Raw genomic sequence first — 18,844 nt, 5'->3', positions numbered from 1 at the left:
GTTCTGTTTGCTTCCTAGTGGGGTGGGGAGGAGCCCCCGGGTGGGTGGGGAGGAGCCCCCGGGTGGGTGGGGAGGAGCCCCCGGGTGGGTGGGGAGGACTCGGGGGACAGGGTGGGGAGGACTCGGGGGACAGGGTGGAGAGGACTCGGGGGACAGGAAGGAGAGGACTCGGGGGACAGGAAGGAGAGGACTCGGGGACAGGAAGGAGAGGACTCGGGGGACAGGAAGGAGAGGACTCGGGGGGACAGGGGTGGGGAGGACTCGGGGGACAGGAAGGAGAGGACTCGGGGGACAGGAAGGAGAGGACTCGGGGGACAGGAAGGAGAGGACTCGGGGGACAGGAAGGAGAGGACTCGGGGGACAGGAAGGAGAGGACTCGGGGGACAGGAAGGAGAGGACTCGGGGGACAGGGGTGGGGAGGACTCGGGGGACAGGAAGGAGAGGACTCGGGGGACAGGAAGGAGAGGACTCGGGGGACAGGAAGGAGAGGACTCGGGGGACAGGAAGGAGAGGACTCGGGGGACAGGAAGGAGAGGACTCGGGGGACAGGAAGGAGAGGACTCGGGGGACAGGAAGGAGAGGACTCGGGGGACAGGAAGGAGAGGACTCGGGGGACAGGAAGGAGAGGACTCGGGGGACAGGAAGGAAGAGTGTGGCTCCTCAGTCTCCCTTTAACTCTCTTCCCCCGACGACAGACCTTCTATCTCATCTTGGTCTCCTCCGATGGCTGTCCAAAATGCCTTGGCAACCTGCAAAACGAGAAATCAGGTACACTTTTAGACATTTGGCCTCAAAATCACCATTATGCAGAAGACAAGAGGACATCCATTACAGGGTTTATTAGTCCTGGTCCTCCCCCAGGACAGGATGAGGAAAGACGACATTCACAGAACCAAGTATGAATAAAATGTGATTGAAAAAAAAACATTTTAAAATGTTGTGTTTAGAGATGAAGCTACCTTCTCAGCATGAAGTTTCCTCTGTTCAGGAGGTAACCATGACGCTTTATCTGCAGAGTGAAAAACAGACAGTCATCTCAAAGGGTGCCAGTAGTGCACCAGGTAGGGAATAGGGTGCCAGTAGTGCGCCAGGTAGGGAATAGGGTGCCAGTAGAGCGCCAGGTAGGGAATAGGGTGCCAGTAGTGCACCATCTAGGGAACAGGGTGCCAGTAGTGCACTAGGTAGGGAATAGGGTGCCAGTAGTGCGCCAGGTAGGGAATAGGGTGCCAGTAGTGCGCCAGGTAGGGAATAGGGTGCCAGTAGTGCACCATCTAGGGAACAGGGTGCCAGTAGTGCACTAGGTAGGGAATAGGGTGCCAGTAGAGCACTAGGTAGAGAATAGGGTGCCAGTAGTGCACCAGGTAGGGAATAGGGTGCCAGTAGTGCACCAGGTAGGGAATAGGGTGCCAGTAGAGCACCAGGTAGGGAATAGGGTGCCAGTAGTGCACCAGGTAGGGAATAGGGTGCCAGTAGTGCACCAGGTAGGGAATAGGGTGCCAGTAGTGCACCAGGTAGGGAATAGGGTGCCAGTAGTGCACCAGGTAGGGAATAGGGTGCCAGTAGTGCACCAGGTAGGGAATAGGGTGCCAGTAGTGCACCAGGTAGGGAATAGGGTGCCAGTAGTGCACCAGGTAGGGAATAGGGTGCCAGTAGTGCACCATCTAGGGAATAGGGTGCCAGTAGTGCACCAGGTAGGGAATAGGGTGCCAGTAATGCACCATCTAGGGAATAGGGTGCCAGTAGAGCACCAGGTAGGGAATAGGGTGCCAGTAGAGCACTAGGTAGGGAATAGGGTGCCAGTAGAGCACTAGGTAGGGAATAGGGTGCCAGTAGAGCACTAGGTAGGGAATAGGGTGCCAGTAGAGCACTAGGTAGGGAATAGGGTGCCAGTAGTGCACTAGGTAGGGAATAGGGTGCCAGTAGAGCACTAGGTAGGGAATAGGGTGCCAGTAGAGCACTAGGTAGGGAATAGGGTGCCAGTAGTGCACTAGGTAGGGAATAGGGTGCCAGTAGAGCACTAGGTAGGGAATAGGGTGCCAGTAGTGCACTAGGTAGGGAATAGGGTGCCAGTAGAGCACTAGGTAGAGAATAGGGTGCCAGTAGAGCACTAGGTAGGGAATAGGGTGCCAGTAGTGCACTAGGTAGGGAATAGGGTGCCAGTAGTGCACTAGGTAGGGAATAGGGTGCCAGTAGAGCACTAGGTAGGGAATAGGGTGCCAGTAGTGCACTAGGTAGGGAATAGGGTGCCAGTAGAGCACTAGGTAGGGAATAGGGTGCCAGTAGAGCACTAGGTAGGGAATAGGGTGCCAGTAGTGCACTAGGTAGGGAATAGGGTGCCAGTAGAGCACTAGGTAGGGAATAGGGTGCCAGTAGTGCACTAGGTAGGGAATAGGGTGCCAGTAGTGCACTAGGTAGGGAATAGGGTGCCAGTAGTGCACTAGGTAGGGAATAGGGTGCCAGTAGTGCACTAGGTAGGGAATAGGGTGCCAGTAGTGCACTAGGTAGGGAATAGGGTGCCAGTAGAGCACTAGGTAGGGAATAGGGTGCCAGTAGTGCACCATCTAGGGAATAGGGTGCCAGTAGTGCACTAGGTAGGGAACAGGGTGCCAGTAGTGCACCATCTAGGGAATAGGGTGCCAGTAGTGCACCATCTAGGGAATAGGGTGCCAGTAGTGCACCATCTAGGGAATAGGGTGCCAGTAGTGCACTAGGTAGGGAACAGGGTGCCAGTAGTGCACCATCTAGGGAATAGGGTGCCAGTAATGCACCATCTAGGGAATAGGGTGCCAGTAATGCACCATCTAGGGAACAGGGTGCCAGTAGTGCACCATCTAGGGAATAGGGTGCCAGTAGTGACGCAGTCCTAGTGTCTCCTGCCAGGTACCTTTCATCTCCTTCAGTTTGGTGAAGAGGCGTTCGAAGTTCTCCACGTCCGCGTCGCCAGCGGTCAGGTTAGCCAGCTCCTGAATGTCCAAGTCAAGCATCGGATCTACAAACAGAAAACACGTACTGACGCTCGGCTTCGATTCCCGCTGCCTCCTTCCCATAAAGAAAAACGCACGCATGACTATTGTAAGTCGCTTCGGATAAAAGCGTCGGCTAAATGATCCTTCTAATATGCTTCAGATTCTATACATTTAAATGGTTTAAAAATGGCCACTCGTCTTTATACTCAGACTCTATCATGGCGTATAATGTTTATAGTCTCAGATTGTGAAGAGTTGCCCCAAAAGGGTTTCTTTCAAATGGATTAATACATAACGTACTGTTAGACTGTAACAATGGTGCTAACCTCAAGCCTACGGAACCAGATGCTATGACAGAATCAGATCCCAGTCCACTTACCGACCCAGTCCACTTACCGACCGGGCCGACGGTCGACCAGCCACCGCCCGACCGGGCTGATATGGGCTTTTAGAGAGGCGTTTTGCTTCCTCTCCCCTAGCTATCTCCAGATGAATACACTAAGTCTCTCTGTTTAATAGTGTCTGTTATGATAAATGCACTAACTAAATCTCTCTGGATAATAGTGTCTGTTATGATAAATACACTAACTGTAAATCTCTCTGTTTAACAGTGTCTGTTATGATAAATACACTAACTGTAAATCTCTCTGTTTAACCTGTAAGGGCTAGGGGGCAGTATTGACACGGCTGGATAAAAAAACATACCCAATTTAATCTGGTTACCACTCCTACCCAGTAACTAGAATATGCATATACTTATTACATATGGATAGAAAACACCCTCAATTTTCTAAAACTGTTTGAATGGTGTCTGTGAGTATAACAGAACTCATTTGGCAGGCCAAAACCTGAGAGATTCCTTTACAGGAAGTGGATACCTGATGTGTTGTATTACCTTTAAACCTATGCCATTGAAAAACACAGGGGCTGAGGAATATTTTGGCACTTCCTATTGCTTCCACTAGATGTCACCAGCCTTTACAAAGTGTTTTGAGTCTTCTGGAGGGAGATCTGACCGAACAAGAGCCATGGAACGATGATGTCCCATTAGACACCTGGCGCGAGTTCATGTTGGGTACCGTCGTTCCAATACGTTATAAAAGAGAATGCATTCGTCCACCTTGAATATTATTCATGTTCTGGTTAAAAAGGCCCTAATGATTTATGCTATACAACGTTTGACATGTTTGAACGAACGTAAATATATTTTTTCCCTCGTTCATGACGAGAAGTCCGGCTGGCTTAGATCATGTGCTAACAAGACGGAGATTTTTGGACATAAATGATGAGCTTTTTTGAACAAAACTACATTCGTTATGGACCTGTGATACCTGGAAGTGACATCTGATGAAGAGAATCAAAGGTAATGGATTATTTACATAGTATTTTCGATTTTAGATCTCCCCAACATGACGTCTAGTCTGTATCGCAACGCGTATTTTTCTGGGCGCAGTGCTCAGATTATTGCAAAGTGTGATTTCCCAGTAAGGTTATTTTTAAATCTGGCAAGTTGATTGGGTTCAAGAGATGTAAATCTATAATTCTTTAAATGACAATATAATATTTTACCAATGTTTTCTAATTTTAATTATTTAATTTGTGGTGTTGACTTGACTGCCGGTTATTGGAGGGAAACGATTTCCTCAACATCAATGCCATAGTAAAACGCTGTTTTTGGATATAAATATGAACTTGATAGAACTAAAAATGCATGCATTGTCTAACATAATGTCCTAGGAGTGTCATCTGATGGAGATTGTAAAAGGTTAGTGCATCATTTTAGCTGGTTTTATGGTTTTGGTGACCATGTCTTTGAATTGACAAAACATTACACACAACTCTTGTAAATGTACTGTCCTAACATACTCTAAATTTATGCTTTCGCCGTAAAACCTTTTTGAAATCGTAAAACGTGGTTAGATTAAGGAGATGTTTATCTTTCAAAGGGTGTAAAATAGTTGTATGTTTGAAAAATTTGAATTTTGACATTTATTTGGATTCAAATTTGCCGCTCTTGAAATGCACCTGCTGTTGATGGAGTGCACCACGGGTGGCACGCTAGCGTCCCACCTAGCCCATAGAGGTTAACAGCGTCTGTTATGATAAATACACTAACTGTAAATCTCTCTGGATAATAGCGTCTATTTAAAACGTAACCAGTTCACTCACCTACTACGGTAGCAACCTGTGTCTCTCGGTGTTCAGGGTTGGGTTGAGTCCTATGGGGCTCCGCGCCGTCTACACCGCCCTCTACTGGCAGGCTGGAGGACTGACAACACAAAACAAGTCAGGACGCAGCACTGGGGTAAGTACCAACGCAAACCTGTGGTTCTATGTCATATAATAAAATATACAATTCATTCAAGTGGGAGATTGGTTTGTCAATCCTACAATATTCACACCACAATGACTATGGTGACATTTTGCTAGAAATGTGTAGTTAATTGAAGTAGAAGGGCTTGATGATTAGTTGAATCAGGTGTGTTAGTTAGAACGGCTGGGGGTCCCAGAGGAGAGGTGTGGTTCACTGACCGGCGGCGGTGTGTCCTGCCTGGGTCGTGGGTTGTTATGTCTGGAGGCCACCAAGCTGCTCATAAGACCAAAGCCCCCACTGTGTTCTAGAGGAGGAGAAGAAGGACACAGAGAGACAGACAGAGAGAGAGACAGAGAGAGACAGACAGAGAGCGAGAGACAGACAGAGAGCGCGAGAGACAGACAGAGAGAGACAGACAGAGAGCGCGAGAGACAGAGAGCGCGAGAGACAGAGAGCGCGAGAGACAGAGAGCGCGAGAGACAGAGAGCGCGAGAGACAGAGAGCGAGAGAGACAGAGAGCGAGAGAGACAGAGAGCGAGAGACAGAGAGCGAGAGAGACAGAGAGCGCGAGAGACAGAGAGAGAGAGACAGAGAGCGCGAGAGACAGAGAGAGAGAGACAGAGCGCGAGAGACAGAGCGCGAGAGACAGAGAGCGCGAGAGACAGAGAGCGCGAGAGACAGAGAGCGCGAGAGACAGAGAGCGCGAGAGACAGAGAGCGCGAGAGACAGAGAGCGCGAGAGACAGAGAGCGAGAGACAGAGAGCGCGAGAGACAGAGAGCGCGAGAGACAGAGAGCGCGAGAGACAGAGAGCGCGAGAGACAGAGAGAGAGAGACAGAGAGCGCGAGAGACAGAGAGAGAGAGACAGAGAGCGAGAGACAGAGAGCGAGAGACAGAGAGCGAGAGACAGAGAGCGAGAGACAGAGAGCGAGAGACAGAGAGCGAGAGACAGAGAGCGAGAGACAGAGAGCGAGAGACAGAGAGCGAGAGACAGAGAGCGAGAGACAGAGAGCGAGAGACAGAGAGCGAGAGACAGAGAGCGAGAGACAGAGCGAATCAGACCAAAACTGTTTTGGTATATCAAAAATCAAACAAATCGCAGCACGTTCTTTTTGACTCATTCAGCAGGTTTTTACCTGATTCAAGTACAATATCAATACCAATATCAATACCAATACTACATATCAATACCAATACCAATACCAATATCAATATCAATTCCTAAAACTTAAAAATGATGCTGTTGTGGCTTCCTGTTGACATTTTGATAAAATGTCAAACGAATTTAACGTGTCCAAATCAATGTGCAGAAATAGTTTGTGATATTGAAAACAAACAAAAATGTACACACATATACAAAAGTATGTGGACACCCCTTCAAATTAGTGGATTTGGCTATTTCAGCCACACCTGTTGCTGACAGGTGTATAAAATCCAGCACACAGCCATGCAATCTCCATAGACAAACATTGGCAGTAGAATGGCCCGTACTGAAGAGCTCAGTGACTTTCAACCTGGCACCGTCATAGGATGCCACCTTTCCAACAAGTCAGTTCGTCAAATGTCTGCCCTACTAGAGCTGCCCCGGGTCAACTGTAAGGGCTGTTATTGTGAAGTGGAAACGTCTAGGAGCAACAACGGCTCAGCCAAGAAGAGGTAGGCCACACAAGCTCACAGAACGGGACCTACCTAGTGCTGAAGTGCGTAGCACGTAAAAAATCATCTGTCCTCGGTTGCAACACTACTGAGTTCCAAACCGCCTCTGGAAGCAACGTCAGCACGAGAACGGTTCGTCGGGAGCTTCATGAAATGGGTTTCCACGGCCGAGCAGCCGCACACAAGCCTAAGATCACCATGCCCAATGCCAAGCGTCGGCTGTAAAGCTTGCCCCCATTGGACTATGCAGCAATGGATCACCCTTCATCATCTGGCAGCCCGACGGACTAATCTGGGTTTGGCATCTATCTATCTATCTATATATATAAATCCACAAGCGCTCTTTAAATTCTTCCATCTGCAAACAGTTGGTTTGTATTTTCTAAGTAAATTGGAGGGAGTCCTGGTGAGATTAAGGCGAATACAACAGGTGTAGTAGACCTCACAGTGAAATGCCGAATACAACAGGTGTAGTAGACCTCACAGTGAAATGCCGAATACAACAGGTGTAGTAGACCTTACAGTGAAATGCTGAATACAACAGGTGTAGTAGACCTCACAGTGAAATGCTGAATACAACAGGTGTAGTAGACCTCACAGTGAAATGCTGAATACAACAGGTGTAGTAGACCTCACAGTGAAATACTGAATACAACAGGTGTAGTAGACCTCACAGTGAAATGCTGAATACAACAGGTGTAGTAGACCTCACAGTGAAATGCTGAATACAACAGGTGTAGTAGACCTCACAGTGAAATGCTGAATACAACAGGTGTAGTAGACCTTACAGTGAAATGCTGAATACAACAGGTGTAGTAGACCTTACAGTGAAATGCCGAATACAACAGGTGTAGTAGACCTCACAGTGAAATGCTGAATACAACAGGTGTAGTAGACCTCACAGTGAAATGCTGAATACAACAGGTGTAGTAGACCTCACAGTGAAATGCTGAATACAACAGGTGTAGTAGACCTTACAGTGAAATGCTGAATACAACAGGTGTAGTAGACCTCACAGTGAAATGCTGAATACAACAGGTGTAGTAGACCTCACAGTGAAATGCTGAATACAACAGGTGTAGTAGACCTCACAGTGAAATGCTGAATACAACAGGTGTAGTAGACCTCACAGTGAAATGCTGAATACAACAGGTGTAGTAGACCTCACAGTGAAATGCCGAATACAACAGGTGTAGTAGACCTCACAGTGAAATGCTGAATACAACAGGTGTAGGTAGACCTCACAGTGAAATGCTGAATACAACAGGTGTAGGTAGACCTCACAGTGAAATGCTGAATACAACAGGTGTAGTAGACCTCACAGTGAAATGCTGAATACAACAGGTGTAGTAGACCTCACAGTGAAATGCTGAATACAACAGGTGTAGTAGACCTCACAGTGAAATGCTGAATACAACAGGTGTAGTAGACCTCACAGTGAAATGCTGAATACAACAGGTGTAGGTAGACCTCACAGTGAAATGCTGAATACAACAGGTGTAGTAGACCTCACAGTGAAATGCTGAATACAACAGGTGTAGTAGACCTCACAGTGAAATGCTGAATACAACAGGTGTAGGTAGACCTCACAGTGAAATGCTGAATACAACAGGTGTAGGTAGACCTCACAGTGAAATGCTGAATACAACTGGTGTAGTAGACCTCACAGTGAAATGCTGAATACAACAGGTGTAGTAGACCTCACAGTGAAATGCTGAATACAACAGGTGTAGTAGACCTCACAGTGAAATGCTGAATACAACAGGTGTAGTAGACCTTACAGTGAAATAGTAGAGCCCCTAACCAGTCTGAACGTCAGACCAGATTCTCCAGAGCGTCCGAACGTCAGACCAGATTCTCCAGAGCGTCCGAACGTCAGACCAGATTCTCCAGAGCGTCCGAACATCAGACCAGAGTCTCCAGAGCGTCTGAACAGTCTTAACGGTTGGACCAGAGTCTCCAGAGCGTCTGAACGTCAGACCAGAGTCTCCAGAGCGTCCGTACAGCAGTCTGAACGTTAGACTGATTATGTGTGTTGGAAATACACAGAGCTCAGATGTTCTGTCCATAGAGATGCAGTCGTTTTCTATTTCTGTGGTTCTCTCCCAGTCTTGAGGCAAAGCTTCAGATCACAGCTGAGGAGATCACACTAAGTCTGCATAGGAGCGACAGTTAGCTACACTAAACCACACCTGCTTGGGAAAGACTGATGCCAGCGGCCTGGCCGTTCTAGGGGTAATGATGCCGGGCCGGTCTAGGGGTAATGATGCCAGCGGCCTGGCCGTTCTAGGGGGTAATGATGCCAGCGGCCTGGCCGTTCTAGGGGGTAATGATGCCAGCGGCCTGGCCGGTCTAGGGGTAATGATGCCAGCGGCCTGGCCGGTCTAGGGGTAATGATGCCAGCGGCCTGGCCGGTCTAGGGGTAATGATGCCAGCACCCTGGCCGGTCTAGGGGGTAATGATGCCAGCGGCCTGGCCGGTCTAGGGGTAATGATGCCAGCGGCCTGGCCGTTCTAGGGGTAATGATGCCGGTCTAGGGGTAATGATGTCAGCGGCCTGGCCGGTCTAGGGGTAATGATGCCAGCGGCCTGGCCGGTCTAGGGGTAATGATGCCAGCGGCCTGGCCGGTCTAGGGGTAATGATGCCAGCGGCCTGGCCGGTCTAGGGGTAATGATGCCGGTCTAGGGGTAATGATGCCAGCGGCCTGGCCGGTCTAGGGGTAATGATGCCAGCGGCCTGGCCGGTCTAGGGGTAATGATGCCAGCGGCCTGGCCGGTCTAGGGGTAATGATGCCAGCGGCCTGGCCGGTCTAGGGGTAATGATGCCGGTCTAGGGGTAATGATGCCAGCGGCCTGGCCGGTCTAGGGGTAATGATGCCAGCGGCCTGGCCGGTCTAGGGGTAATGATGCCAGCGGCCTGGCCGGTCTAGGGGTAATGATGCCAGCGGCCTGGCCGGTCTAGGGGTAATGATGCCGGTCTAGGGGTAATGATGCCAGCGGCCTGGCCGGTCTAGGGGTAATGATGCCAGCGGCCTGGCCGGTCTAGGGGTAATGATGCCAGCGGCCTGGCCGGTCTAGGGGGTAATGATGCCAGCGGCCTGGCCGTTCTAGGGGTAATGATGCCGGTCTAGGGGTAATGATGTCAGCGGCCTGGCCGGTCTAGGGGTAATGATGCCAGCGGCCTGGCCGGTCTAGGGGTAATGATGCCAGCGGCCTGGCCGGTCTAGGGTAATGATGCCAGCGGCCTGGCCGGTCTAGGGGTAATGATGCCAGCGGCCTGGCCGGTCTAGGGGTAATGATGCCAGCGGCCTGGCCGGTCTAGGGGTAATGATGCCAGCGGCCTGGCCGGTCTAGGGGTAATGATGCCAGCGGCCCTGGCCGGTCTAGGGGTAATGATGCCGGTCTAGGGGTAATGATGCCAGCGGCCTGGCCGGTCTAGGGGTAATGATGCCAGCGGCCTGGCCGGTCTAGGGGTAATGATGCCAGCGGCCTGGCCGGTCTAGGGGTAATGATGCCAGCGGCCTGGCCGGTCTAGGGGGTAATGATGCCAGCGGCCTGGCCGGTCTAGGGGTAATGATGCCTGGCCGGTCTAGGGGTAATGATGCCAGCGGCCTGGCCGGTCTAGGGGTAATGATGCCAGCGGCCTGGCCGGTCTAGGGGTAATGATGCCAGCGGCCTGGCCGGTCTAGGGGGTAATGATGCCAGCGGCCTGGCCGGTCTAGGGGTAATGATGCCAGCGGCCTGGCCGGTCTAGGGGGTAATGATGCCAGCGGCCTGGCCGGTCTATAGGGTAATGTCTACCGTGTCGTCGCTGTTTTTTCATCCTTTGCACCCCAGTATCTCTACTTTTATTATTTATTTAACTTGGCAAGTCAGTTAAGAACAAATTCTTATTTACAATGACGGCCTACCAGGGAACAGTGGGGTTAACTGCCTTGTTCAGGGGGCAGAACAACAGATTTGTACCTTGTCAGCTCGGGGGGGGGATTCGATCTTGCAACCTTTCGGTTACTAGTCCAACGCTCTAACCACTAGGCTACCTGCCACCTCTACACTCTAACCACTAGGCTACCTACCACCTCTACACTCTAACCACTAGGCTACCTGCCGCCTCTACACTCTAACCACTAGACTACCTGCCACCTCTACACTCTAACCACTAGGCTACCTGCCACCTCTACACTCTAACCACTAGGCTACCTGCCACCTCTACACTCTAACCACTAGGCTACCTGCCACCTCTACACTCTAACCACTAGGCTACCTGCCGCCTCTACACTCTAACCACTAGGCTACCTGCCGCCTCTACACTCTAACCACTAGGCTACCTGCCGCCTCTACACTCTAACCACTAGGCTACCTGCCACCTCTACACTCTAACCACTAGGCTACCTACCACCTCTACACTCTAACCACTAGGCTACCTACTTGCACATTCATCTTCTGCACATCTATCACTCCAGTGTTTAATTGCTAAATTGTACTTATTTCACCATTTATTGCCTTAACTTACCTCATTTGCACTCCCAGTATATAGACTTTTTGTTTTCTTTTGTTCTACTGTATTATTGACTGTATGTTTGTTTTACTCCATGTGTAACTCTGTGTTGTTGTATGTTGTCGAACTGCTTTGCTTTATCTTGGCCAGGTCGCAGTTGTAAATGAGAACTTGTTCTCAACTAGCCTACCTGGTTAAATAAAGGACTTGTTCTCAACTAGCCTACCTGGTTCAATAAAGGACTTGTTCTCAACTAGCCTACCTGGTTAAATAAAGGACTTGTTCTCAACTGGCCTACCTGGTTAAATAAAGGACTTGTTCTCAACTGGCCTACCTGGTTAAATAAAGGACTTGTTCTCAACTAGCCTACCTGGTTAAATAAAGGACTTGTTCTCAACTAGCCTACCTGGTTAAATAAAGGACTTGTTCTCAACTAGCCTACCTGGTTAAATAAAGAACTTGTTCTCAACTAGCCTACCTGGTTAAATAAAGGACTTGTTCTCAACTAGCCTACCTGGTTAAATAAAGGTGAAAGGTTACAATTCAATCCCTACTGCCCACCTCCTCATCTGTTCAGTGTATGTATGCATGTATGTATGTAAACATGTTATACATATAGACAAACACATATAAAAATAAGATTGTGAAACCATCTCACCATCCTTCATCTCAACACTGGACCACACGTTAGCGTTGAGAGCCTGGACAATCCTCTTCACTCCTGTAGACTCTGGGAAGTCATCTGGCAGGAATTACAGAGACACAGACAGAGGATATGAGAGAGAGAGACAGAGAGACAGAGAGAGAGACAGAGAGAGAGAGACAGAGAGAGAGAATATGAGAGAGAGAGAGAGAGGGTAAACTAACAACCATTCAGACTGAGTCTGATCTGAAAACCTACAGCTGTGGCCTTCGACTGATTCATGTAGTGCCTTTTCCCACATTTTGTTACGTTACAGCCTTATTCTAAAATGTAAAAAAATAAATAACAAATATCCTCAATCTACACACACTACCCCATAATGACGTCACACTACCCCATAATGACGTCACACTACCCCATAATGACGTCACACTACCCCATAATGACGTCACACTACCCCATAATGACGTCACACTACCCCATAATGACGTCACACTACCCCATAATGACGTCACACTACCCCATAATGACGTCACACTACCCCATAATGACGCCACACTACCCCATAATGACGTCACACTACCCCATAATGACGTCACACTACCCCATAATGACGTCACACTACCCCATAATGACGTCACACTACCCCATAATGACGTCACACTACCCCATAATGACGTCACACTACCCCATAATGACGTCACACTACTCCATAATGACGTCACACTACCCCATAATGACGTCACACTACCCCATAATGACGTCACACTACCCCATAATGACGTCACACTACCCTATAATGACGTCACACTACCCCATAATGACGTCACACTACCCCATAATGACGTCACACTACCCCATAATGACGTCACACTACCCCATAATGACGTCACACTACCCCATAATGACGTCACACTACCCTATAATGACGTCACACTACCCCATAATGACGCTACTACAATACGTCACATACCCCATAATGACGTCACACTACCCCATAATGACGTCACACTACCCCATAATGACGTCACACTACCCCATAATGACGTCACAATACAGGTTTTCAGAATTTTTGCACAGAAATACTGTATTTACATTAGTATTCAGACCTTTTGCTATGAGACTCGGAAATTGAGCTCAGGTGCATCCTGTTTCCATTGATCATCCTTGAGATGTTTCTACAACTTGATTGGAGTCCACCTGTGGTAAATTCAATTGATTGGACATGATTTGGAAAGGCGCACACTTGTCTATATAAGGTCCCACAGTTGACAGTGCATGTCAGAGCAAAAACCCAATCCATGAGGTCGAAGGAATCGTCAGTAGAGCTCCGAGACAGGATTGTGTCGAGGCACAGATCTGGGGAAGGGTACCAAAACATTTCTGCAGCATTGAAGGTCCCCAAGAACACAGTGGCCTCCATCGTTCTTAAATGGAAGAAGTTTGGAACCACCAAGACTCTTCCTAGAGCTGGCCACCCGGCCAAACTGAGCAATTGGGGTAGAAGGGCCTTGGTCATGGCGTTTGCCAAAAGGCACCTAAAGACTCTCAGAAACAAGTGTCACGTCTGGAGGAAACCCTACAGTGAAGCATGGTGGTGGCAGCATCATGCTGTGGAGATGTCTTTCTAGAGAAAAAGACAGACTCCCGTACAGACTCTGGAGAGAAGAAGGTCGAGGGCCGTGCGTCCTCCGCCAAGCCCCACTGCTTCTTGACACAATGCCCACTCAACCCGAAAGCCAGCCGCACCAATGTGTCGGAGGGAAACACTGTACACCTGGTGACCGTGTCAGCGTGCACTGCTCCCGGCTCGCCACAGGAGTCGCTAGTGCACGATGGGACAAGGACATCCCTGCCGGGACAAACCCTCCCCTAACCCAGACGACGCTGGGCCAATTGTGCGCCACCTCATGGGTCTCCTGGTCACGGCCGGCTGCGACACAGCCTGGATTCGAACCAGGATCTGTAGCGACACAGCTAGCACTGCGATGCAGTGCCTTTGACCGCTGCGCCAATCGGGAGGCAGTATCATGGGCAGGTCAGCCTCTTAATTCAAATGTTGTGGTCACAATTCAGAATGTTGCTGCTACTTGAAAAACAGCACACAAAAACGGTCTCTCTTACCTTCCTCATCTGGCAGGTCTTCAGGGCTGAGTTCCACCAACTCAAAGGCGTGTGCTAAACACCACTGATGTGCCTCATGTCTACTGACGCCTGTAGAAGAGATTGTTTTGTATAGTTCAATTTGGGAACAAGTCTCTCTCACACACACACACACACACACACAGGTTGTGTAACACTCACCGCTTTCACACACGCGGTCACAGACCAGGATGAGCACCTCCGGAGCTAAGTCTTCCACCACAGATATCCAGGGAGACAGCCGCTCCAAACCATCCTTCTGTCAGACCCCAGGGAGACAAGGGTTACCTGGGGTTTGTTCATTAGTCGCACACTGTTGCAAAACATTTCAGACTTTTTGCAAAGCTTTTTTTGCAATGGAAAATGTTTTGCAACAAAAAAGGACAAATTTCCCGTTTTCGTTCCGTTTGATTCCGTTTGGTTTCTAGCCACCTGTGATTTACCAAAGCATAGACATACCCGGGTCTGTCTTTGGCTCTCTCAATATCTTTCCTACACTTGTTGTGTCCTCTCTTCTTGACTCCTTCTCAAAATGCACTGAAGGTCTGAGGGGACGGGGGTGGGACCTCAGTTGAGTAGGTAGGAGGCAAGGACACGAGGAAATCACAGATTGAGATGCAGCCTGCTGTACCCAACCCCACTGATATACAGTGCCTTCGGAAACTATTCAGACCCCTTCACTTTTTCCCACATTTTGTTACGTTACAGCCTGATTCTAAAATTGATCAAATAATTTTTAAATACAGCAATCTACACATACAATACCCCATAATCACAAAGCGAAAACAGGTTTAGAAATGTTTGCAAATATATATAAAAAACAGAAATACCTTATTTACTTATGTATTCAGACCCTTTGCTATGTTGAGGTCAAAGGAATTGTCCGTAGAGCTCCGAGACAGGACTGTTTTGAGGCACAAATCTGGGGAAGGGTACCAAAACAGTTCTGCAGCATTGAAGGTCCCCAAGAACACAGTGGCCGCCCGGCCAAACTAAGCATTTGGGGTAGAAGGGCCTTGGTCAGAGAGGTGACCAAGAACACAATGGTCACTCTGACAGAGCTCTAGAGTTACTCTGTGGAGATGGGAGAACCTTCCAGAAGGACAGCCATCTCTGCAGGACACCACCAATCAGGCAGATGGGCAGATGGAAGCTACTCCTCAGTAAAAAGACACATGACAGCCCACTTGGAGTTTGCCTAAAAACTCTCAAACCATGTGAAACAAGATTCACTGGTCTGATGAAACCAAGATTGAACTCTTTGGCCTGAATGCCATGCGTCACATCTGGAGGAAACCTGGCACCATCCCTACGGTGAAGCATGGTGGTGGCAGCATCATGCTGTGGGGATGTTTGTTAGTGGCAGGGACTAGGATCCTAGTCAAGATCGAGGGGAAAGATGAACGGAGCAAAGTACAGAGATCCTTGATGAAAACCTGCTCCAGAGCGCTCAGGACCTCAGACTGAGGCGAAGGTTCACCTTCCAAAAGGACAACGACCATAAACACACAGCCAAGACAAAGCAGGAGTGGCTTCAGGACAAGTCTCTGAATGTCCTTGAGTGGCCCAGCCAGAGCACTGACTTGAACCCGAACGAACATCTCTGGAGAGACCTGAAAATAGCTGTGCAGCAATGGTCCCCATCCAACCTGACAGAGCTTGAGAGGATCTGCAGAGAAGAATGGGAGAAACTCCCCAAATACAGGTGTGCCAAGCTTGTAGCGTCATACCCAAGAAGACGCGAGGCTGTAATCACTGCCAAAGGTGCTTCAACAAAGTACAGAGTAAAGGGTCTGAATACTTATGTAAATGTAATATTTCAGTATTTTTATTTTTTATACATTTGCAAAAATGTCTAAAAAACAGTTTTTGCGTTGTCATTATGGGTTACTGTGTGTAGTTTTGAGGGGGGGGCGACGACGATTGAATCAATTTTAGAATAAGGTTCGTAACATAACAAAAGGTGGAAAAAGGGGTCTGAATGCACACACACCACTTACCACTGTGCTGTCAAAGTAAGCAATGAAAGCCTGCATGGACTGGGCTATCTCTGAGGTCATCTGGTAGGTACTGGGCACCACACAGAGGCTGACGTCTGCAGTGTAATACTTGTTATTGATAGTCCATGGGTACCACACTACCGTATCCTCCTGCTTGGACGGCTCTGGCAACGATGTGGTGCCTAGAATCTCTGAAGAAAAAAAAACAACCCAGACATTTTTCAATGTTTCCCAGTCACACCAGCTGTAACGTTATTCCCATATTTAACTTCAGTCAGCAAGGTGGCTGGTAGTGCTCTAGTGCTGGCTGGCTACATCACTTAACAACTAGTTACAGTAGCTAAAATTCGCTCCACATTCACAACGTAAATAACGTTAATGAACAGCTTCTATGAACAGTAATACCCGTTTGTGTGTTCCTGTTTAGCCAGCCTGTTAGAGTGATCTTGCGATTTATTAAAGCTAGCTAACGTTAGCTAGTTAGGCCATTTTACTACCCTGCATCTACTTACGTTTTATCAAATCGTGTTCATTAAAGCCAATGTCACAGCTCGTAATGAGGACGGATGGGACAGTGGTCGCTGTGTCTTCGTGTTCTTCAGACGCGGACATATTTGAAGCGTTCCTTGCTGGGGAAAAAACGAATGACAAAACTAGTTAGCACAACAAACCTTCGCAGTCAGTATGACCTTTCAACTCAAAACGTTTTATCACTTCCGGTGCAAGACGCAAAAATCACAGTTGCCAATAGTTACGTCAGCCACAAAGTCAACGTTTGCTTATATCGTAAATATTCTTGAAAACTAAAATGTGCTTTTTGTTGTTGTCTTAATTTAATGTTAGGGTTAGGTATAAGGTTAGCAGTATGGTTAATATTAGGGTTAGACTTAAAATAAGATTTTAAGAAGATAAATTGTAACAAAAAAAGAAGAAAGAAAAAAAAGGCGGCTTTGTGTCTGTGGTAACTAGGGACGACCAACAATCACCTTCCACCGCAGAATGAGAAAAATTATAGATTTTACTTCTGATTTATGTATTTTCTATTTAATAAAAGTGCACATTTCATGCGATTATTTATTCAAACATTATAAAGCAAAAAAAATGTTTTACCAAAACTACATATCTGGTATTCGCCCACTTAGTGAATGTAGCATGTCGTTGCCATAGTTACAGCGTTTCGTCTGGAGCCAGGCAGAGGGATTGTTGACATGGGAAGTTGTCAAGCTTTCCACAACAATAAATAGCTAGCCAGCTAGATAACAATGCCGCATGTCACATGCAACGGGACTTTGATCCTTTGAAAGTGTTTACAGAAACTTGCAAGTTTTTATAGAAACTGTCAAAGAAAAATGGCAGACATTCTCAAACACTCAGATGAGCTTGGAAACGTTTTAGTCCAGGTAACGACGTTAACGTTAGCTAGCTGTGTTGTTGTTTTCTTGCTAGCTAACTGGTTTAGTATTGTTTATATTTTGTATGAATTAACTAGTTATTTATAGTTATCTAGCTAAAGTTAGGCTACACAATTGTCTTATGAAGAGTTTGTCTTGTTTTTTGGGATGTTGAAGGTGAATCAACAGTGACGGTATAGATTTTTCACGTTTTGTCTGGTAATTTGGTGTTCATCATCAGGTCCAGGATGATTTGAGACAGCTGAAGCGTAGTCTTGGCCGTATCACCTTCCAGGAGAAGGGAGAATCCGTGGACCTCCAGGCTTTGGACACTGCCATCCGCAGGACAGAGAGTGGGATCAGGGTTAGAACTAAACCTGTCTTCTGCACACATCTCAACACATCTTCATTATGCATAAGTGTAACAGTATAGCTTCCGTCCCTTTCTCTCCTCATCCCAACATGGGCTTCGAACCAGGGACCCTCTGCACACATCAACAACTGACACCCCACGAAGCATCGTTACCCATCGCGCCACAAAAACCCGCGGCCCTTGCAGAGCAAAGGGGGAACAACCACTTCAAGGTCTCAGAGCAAAGTGACGTCACCCGATTGAAACGCTATTAGCGCGCACCACCGCTAACCAACTAGCCATTTCACATCGGTTACAGAAGTCATCTAAAGACAAGGCTATATAACTTTGAAAGTTCATTAAACACACACACACACACACACACACACACACACACACACACACACACACACACACACACACACACACACACACATACAATACACTGAGCACTGATATCAACAGCGTTACAATATAACCCTAACCCGTCAACATTGGTTTCCAGAGGCGTGCAGAGCAGTTTCAGAAGACAGTCAATAGGCAGGTACTGATACTTCCCAGCATTGAAGACCTAGAGAAGAAGAAGGCAGATGTACAGATTCCCAAATGGTAAATGGTTTTCTCAGGACTACCTACCTACCTATATTATTATTATTATTATTATTATTATTTGAGTACAGCATGAGTCTGACCAGCAGTATGTCATACAGGAGGCCCCCTCTGGAGAGTATCCCACGCATGCATCATCAGAGAGGTCAGAGTGTGGGGGCTTCACCTGGGGAGAAGGTAAATACTATAGGCCTGGTCATTCACTTCTCACACCTGTCAATCTTCAGTGGGCTATAACATAGCACTACAGTCTATGGGCTATAACATAGCACTAC

General features: G+C 48.0%; 2 protein-coding genes across 2 annotated transcripts in view; one reads left to right on the top strand and one right to left on the bottom strand.

Moving 5' to 3' along the window:
* Positions 1 to 456: 456 nt before the first annotated feature.
* LOC123724010 (alpha- and gamma-adaptin-binding protein p34) lies at positions 457 to 16,877 on the bottom strand. The gene is made up of 10 exons (XM_045711085.1): positions 16,730 to 16,877; positions 16,218 to 16,408; positions 14,380 to 14,476; positions 14,200 to 14,289; positions 12,091 to 12,174; positions 5,499 to 5,584; positions 5,136 to 5,235; positions 2,885 to 2,989; positions 960 to 1,009; positions 457 to 749 (listed from the first exon to the last, which is right to left on the bottom strand). The coding sequence occupies exons 1-10, from the start codon at positions 16,827 to 16,829 to the stop codon at positions 672 to 674; spliced, it is 981 nt and encodes a 326-aa protein (XP_045567041.1). The 5' UTR covers positions 16,830 to 16,877; the 3' UTR covers positions 457 to 671.
* A 292-nt stretch (positions 16,878 to 17,169) lies between these two features.
* Positions 17,170 to 18,844, top strand: part of LOC123731687 (IQ motif-containing protein H) — a 6,843-nt gene continuing 5,168 nt past the window's right edge. The window contains exons 1-4 of the mRNA XM_045711086.1: positions 17,170 to 17,617; positions 17,850 to 17,972; positions 18,466 to 18,569; positions 18,671 to 18,746. Of these exons, the coding sequence (XP_045567042.1) occupies positions 17,567 to 17,617; positions 17,850 to 17,972; positions 18,466 to 18,569; positions 18,671 to 18,746 (354 nt within the window). The 5' untranslated portion in view covers positions 17,170 to 17,566. The remainder of the gene's footprint in view (positions 17,618 to 17,849; positions 17,973 to 18,465; positions 18,570 to 18,670; positions 18,747 to 18,844) is intronic.

This window comes from Salmo salar, unplaced genomic scaffold (assembly GCF_905237065.1).
Source record: "Salmo salar unplaced genomic scaffold, Ssal_v3.1, whole genome shotgun sequence".
NCBI lineage: Eukaryota > Metazoa > Chordata > Actinopteri > Salmoniformes > Salmonidae > Salmo > Salmo salar.
This window is presented reverse-complemented; position numbering and strand designations above follow the sequence as displayed.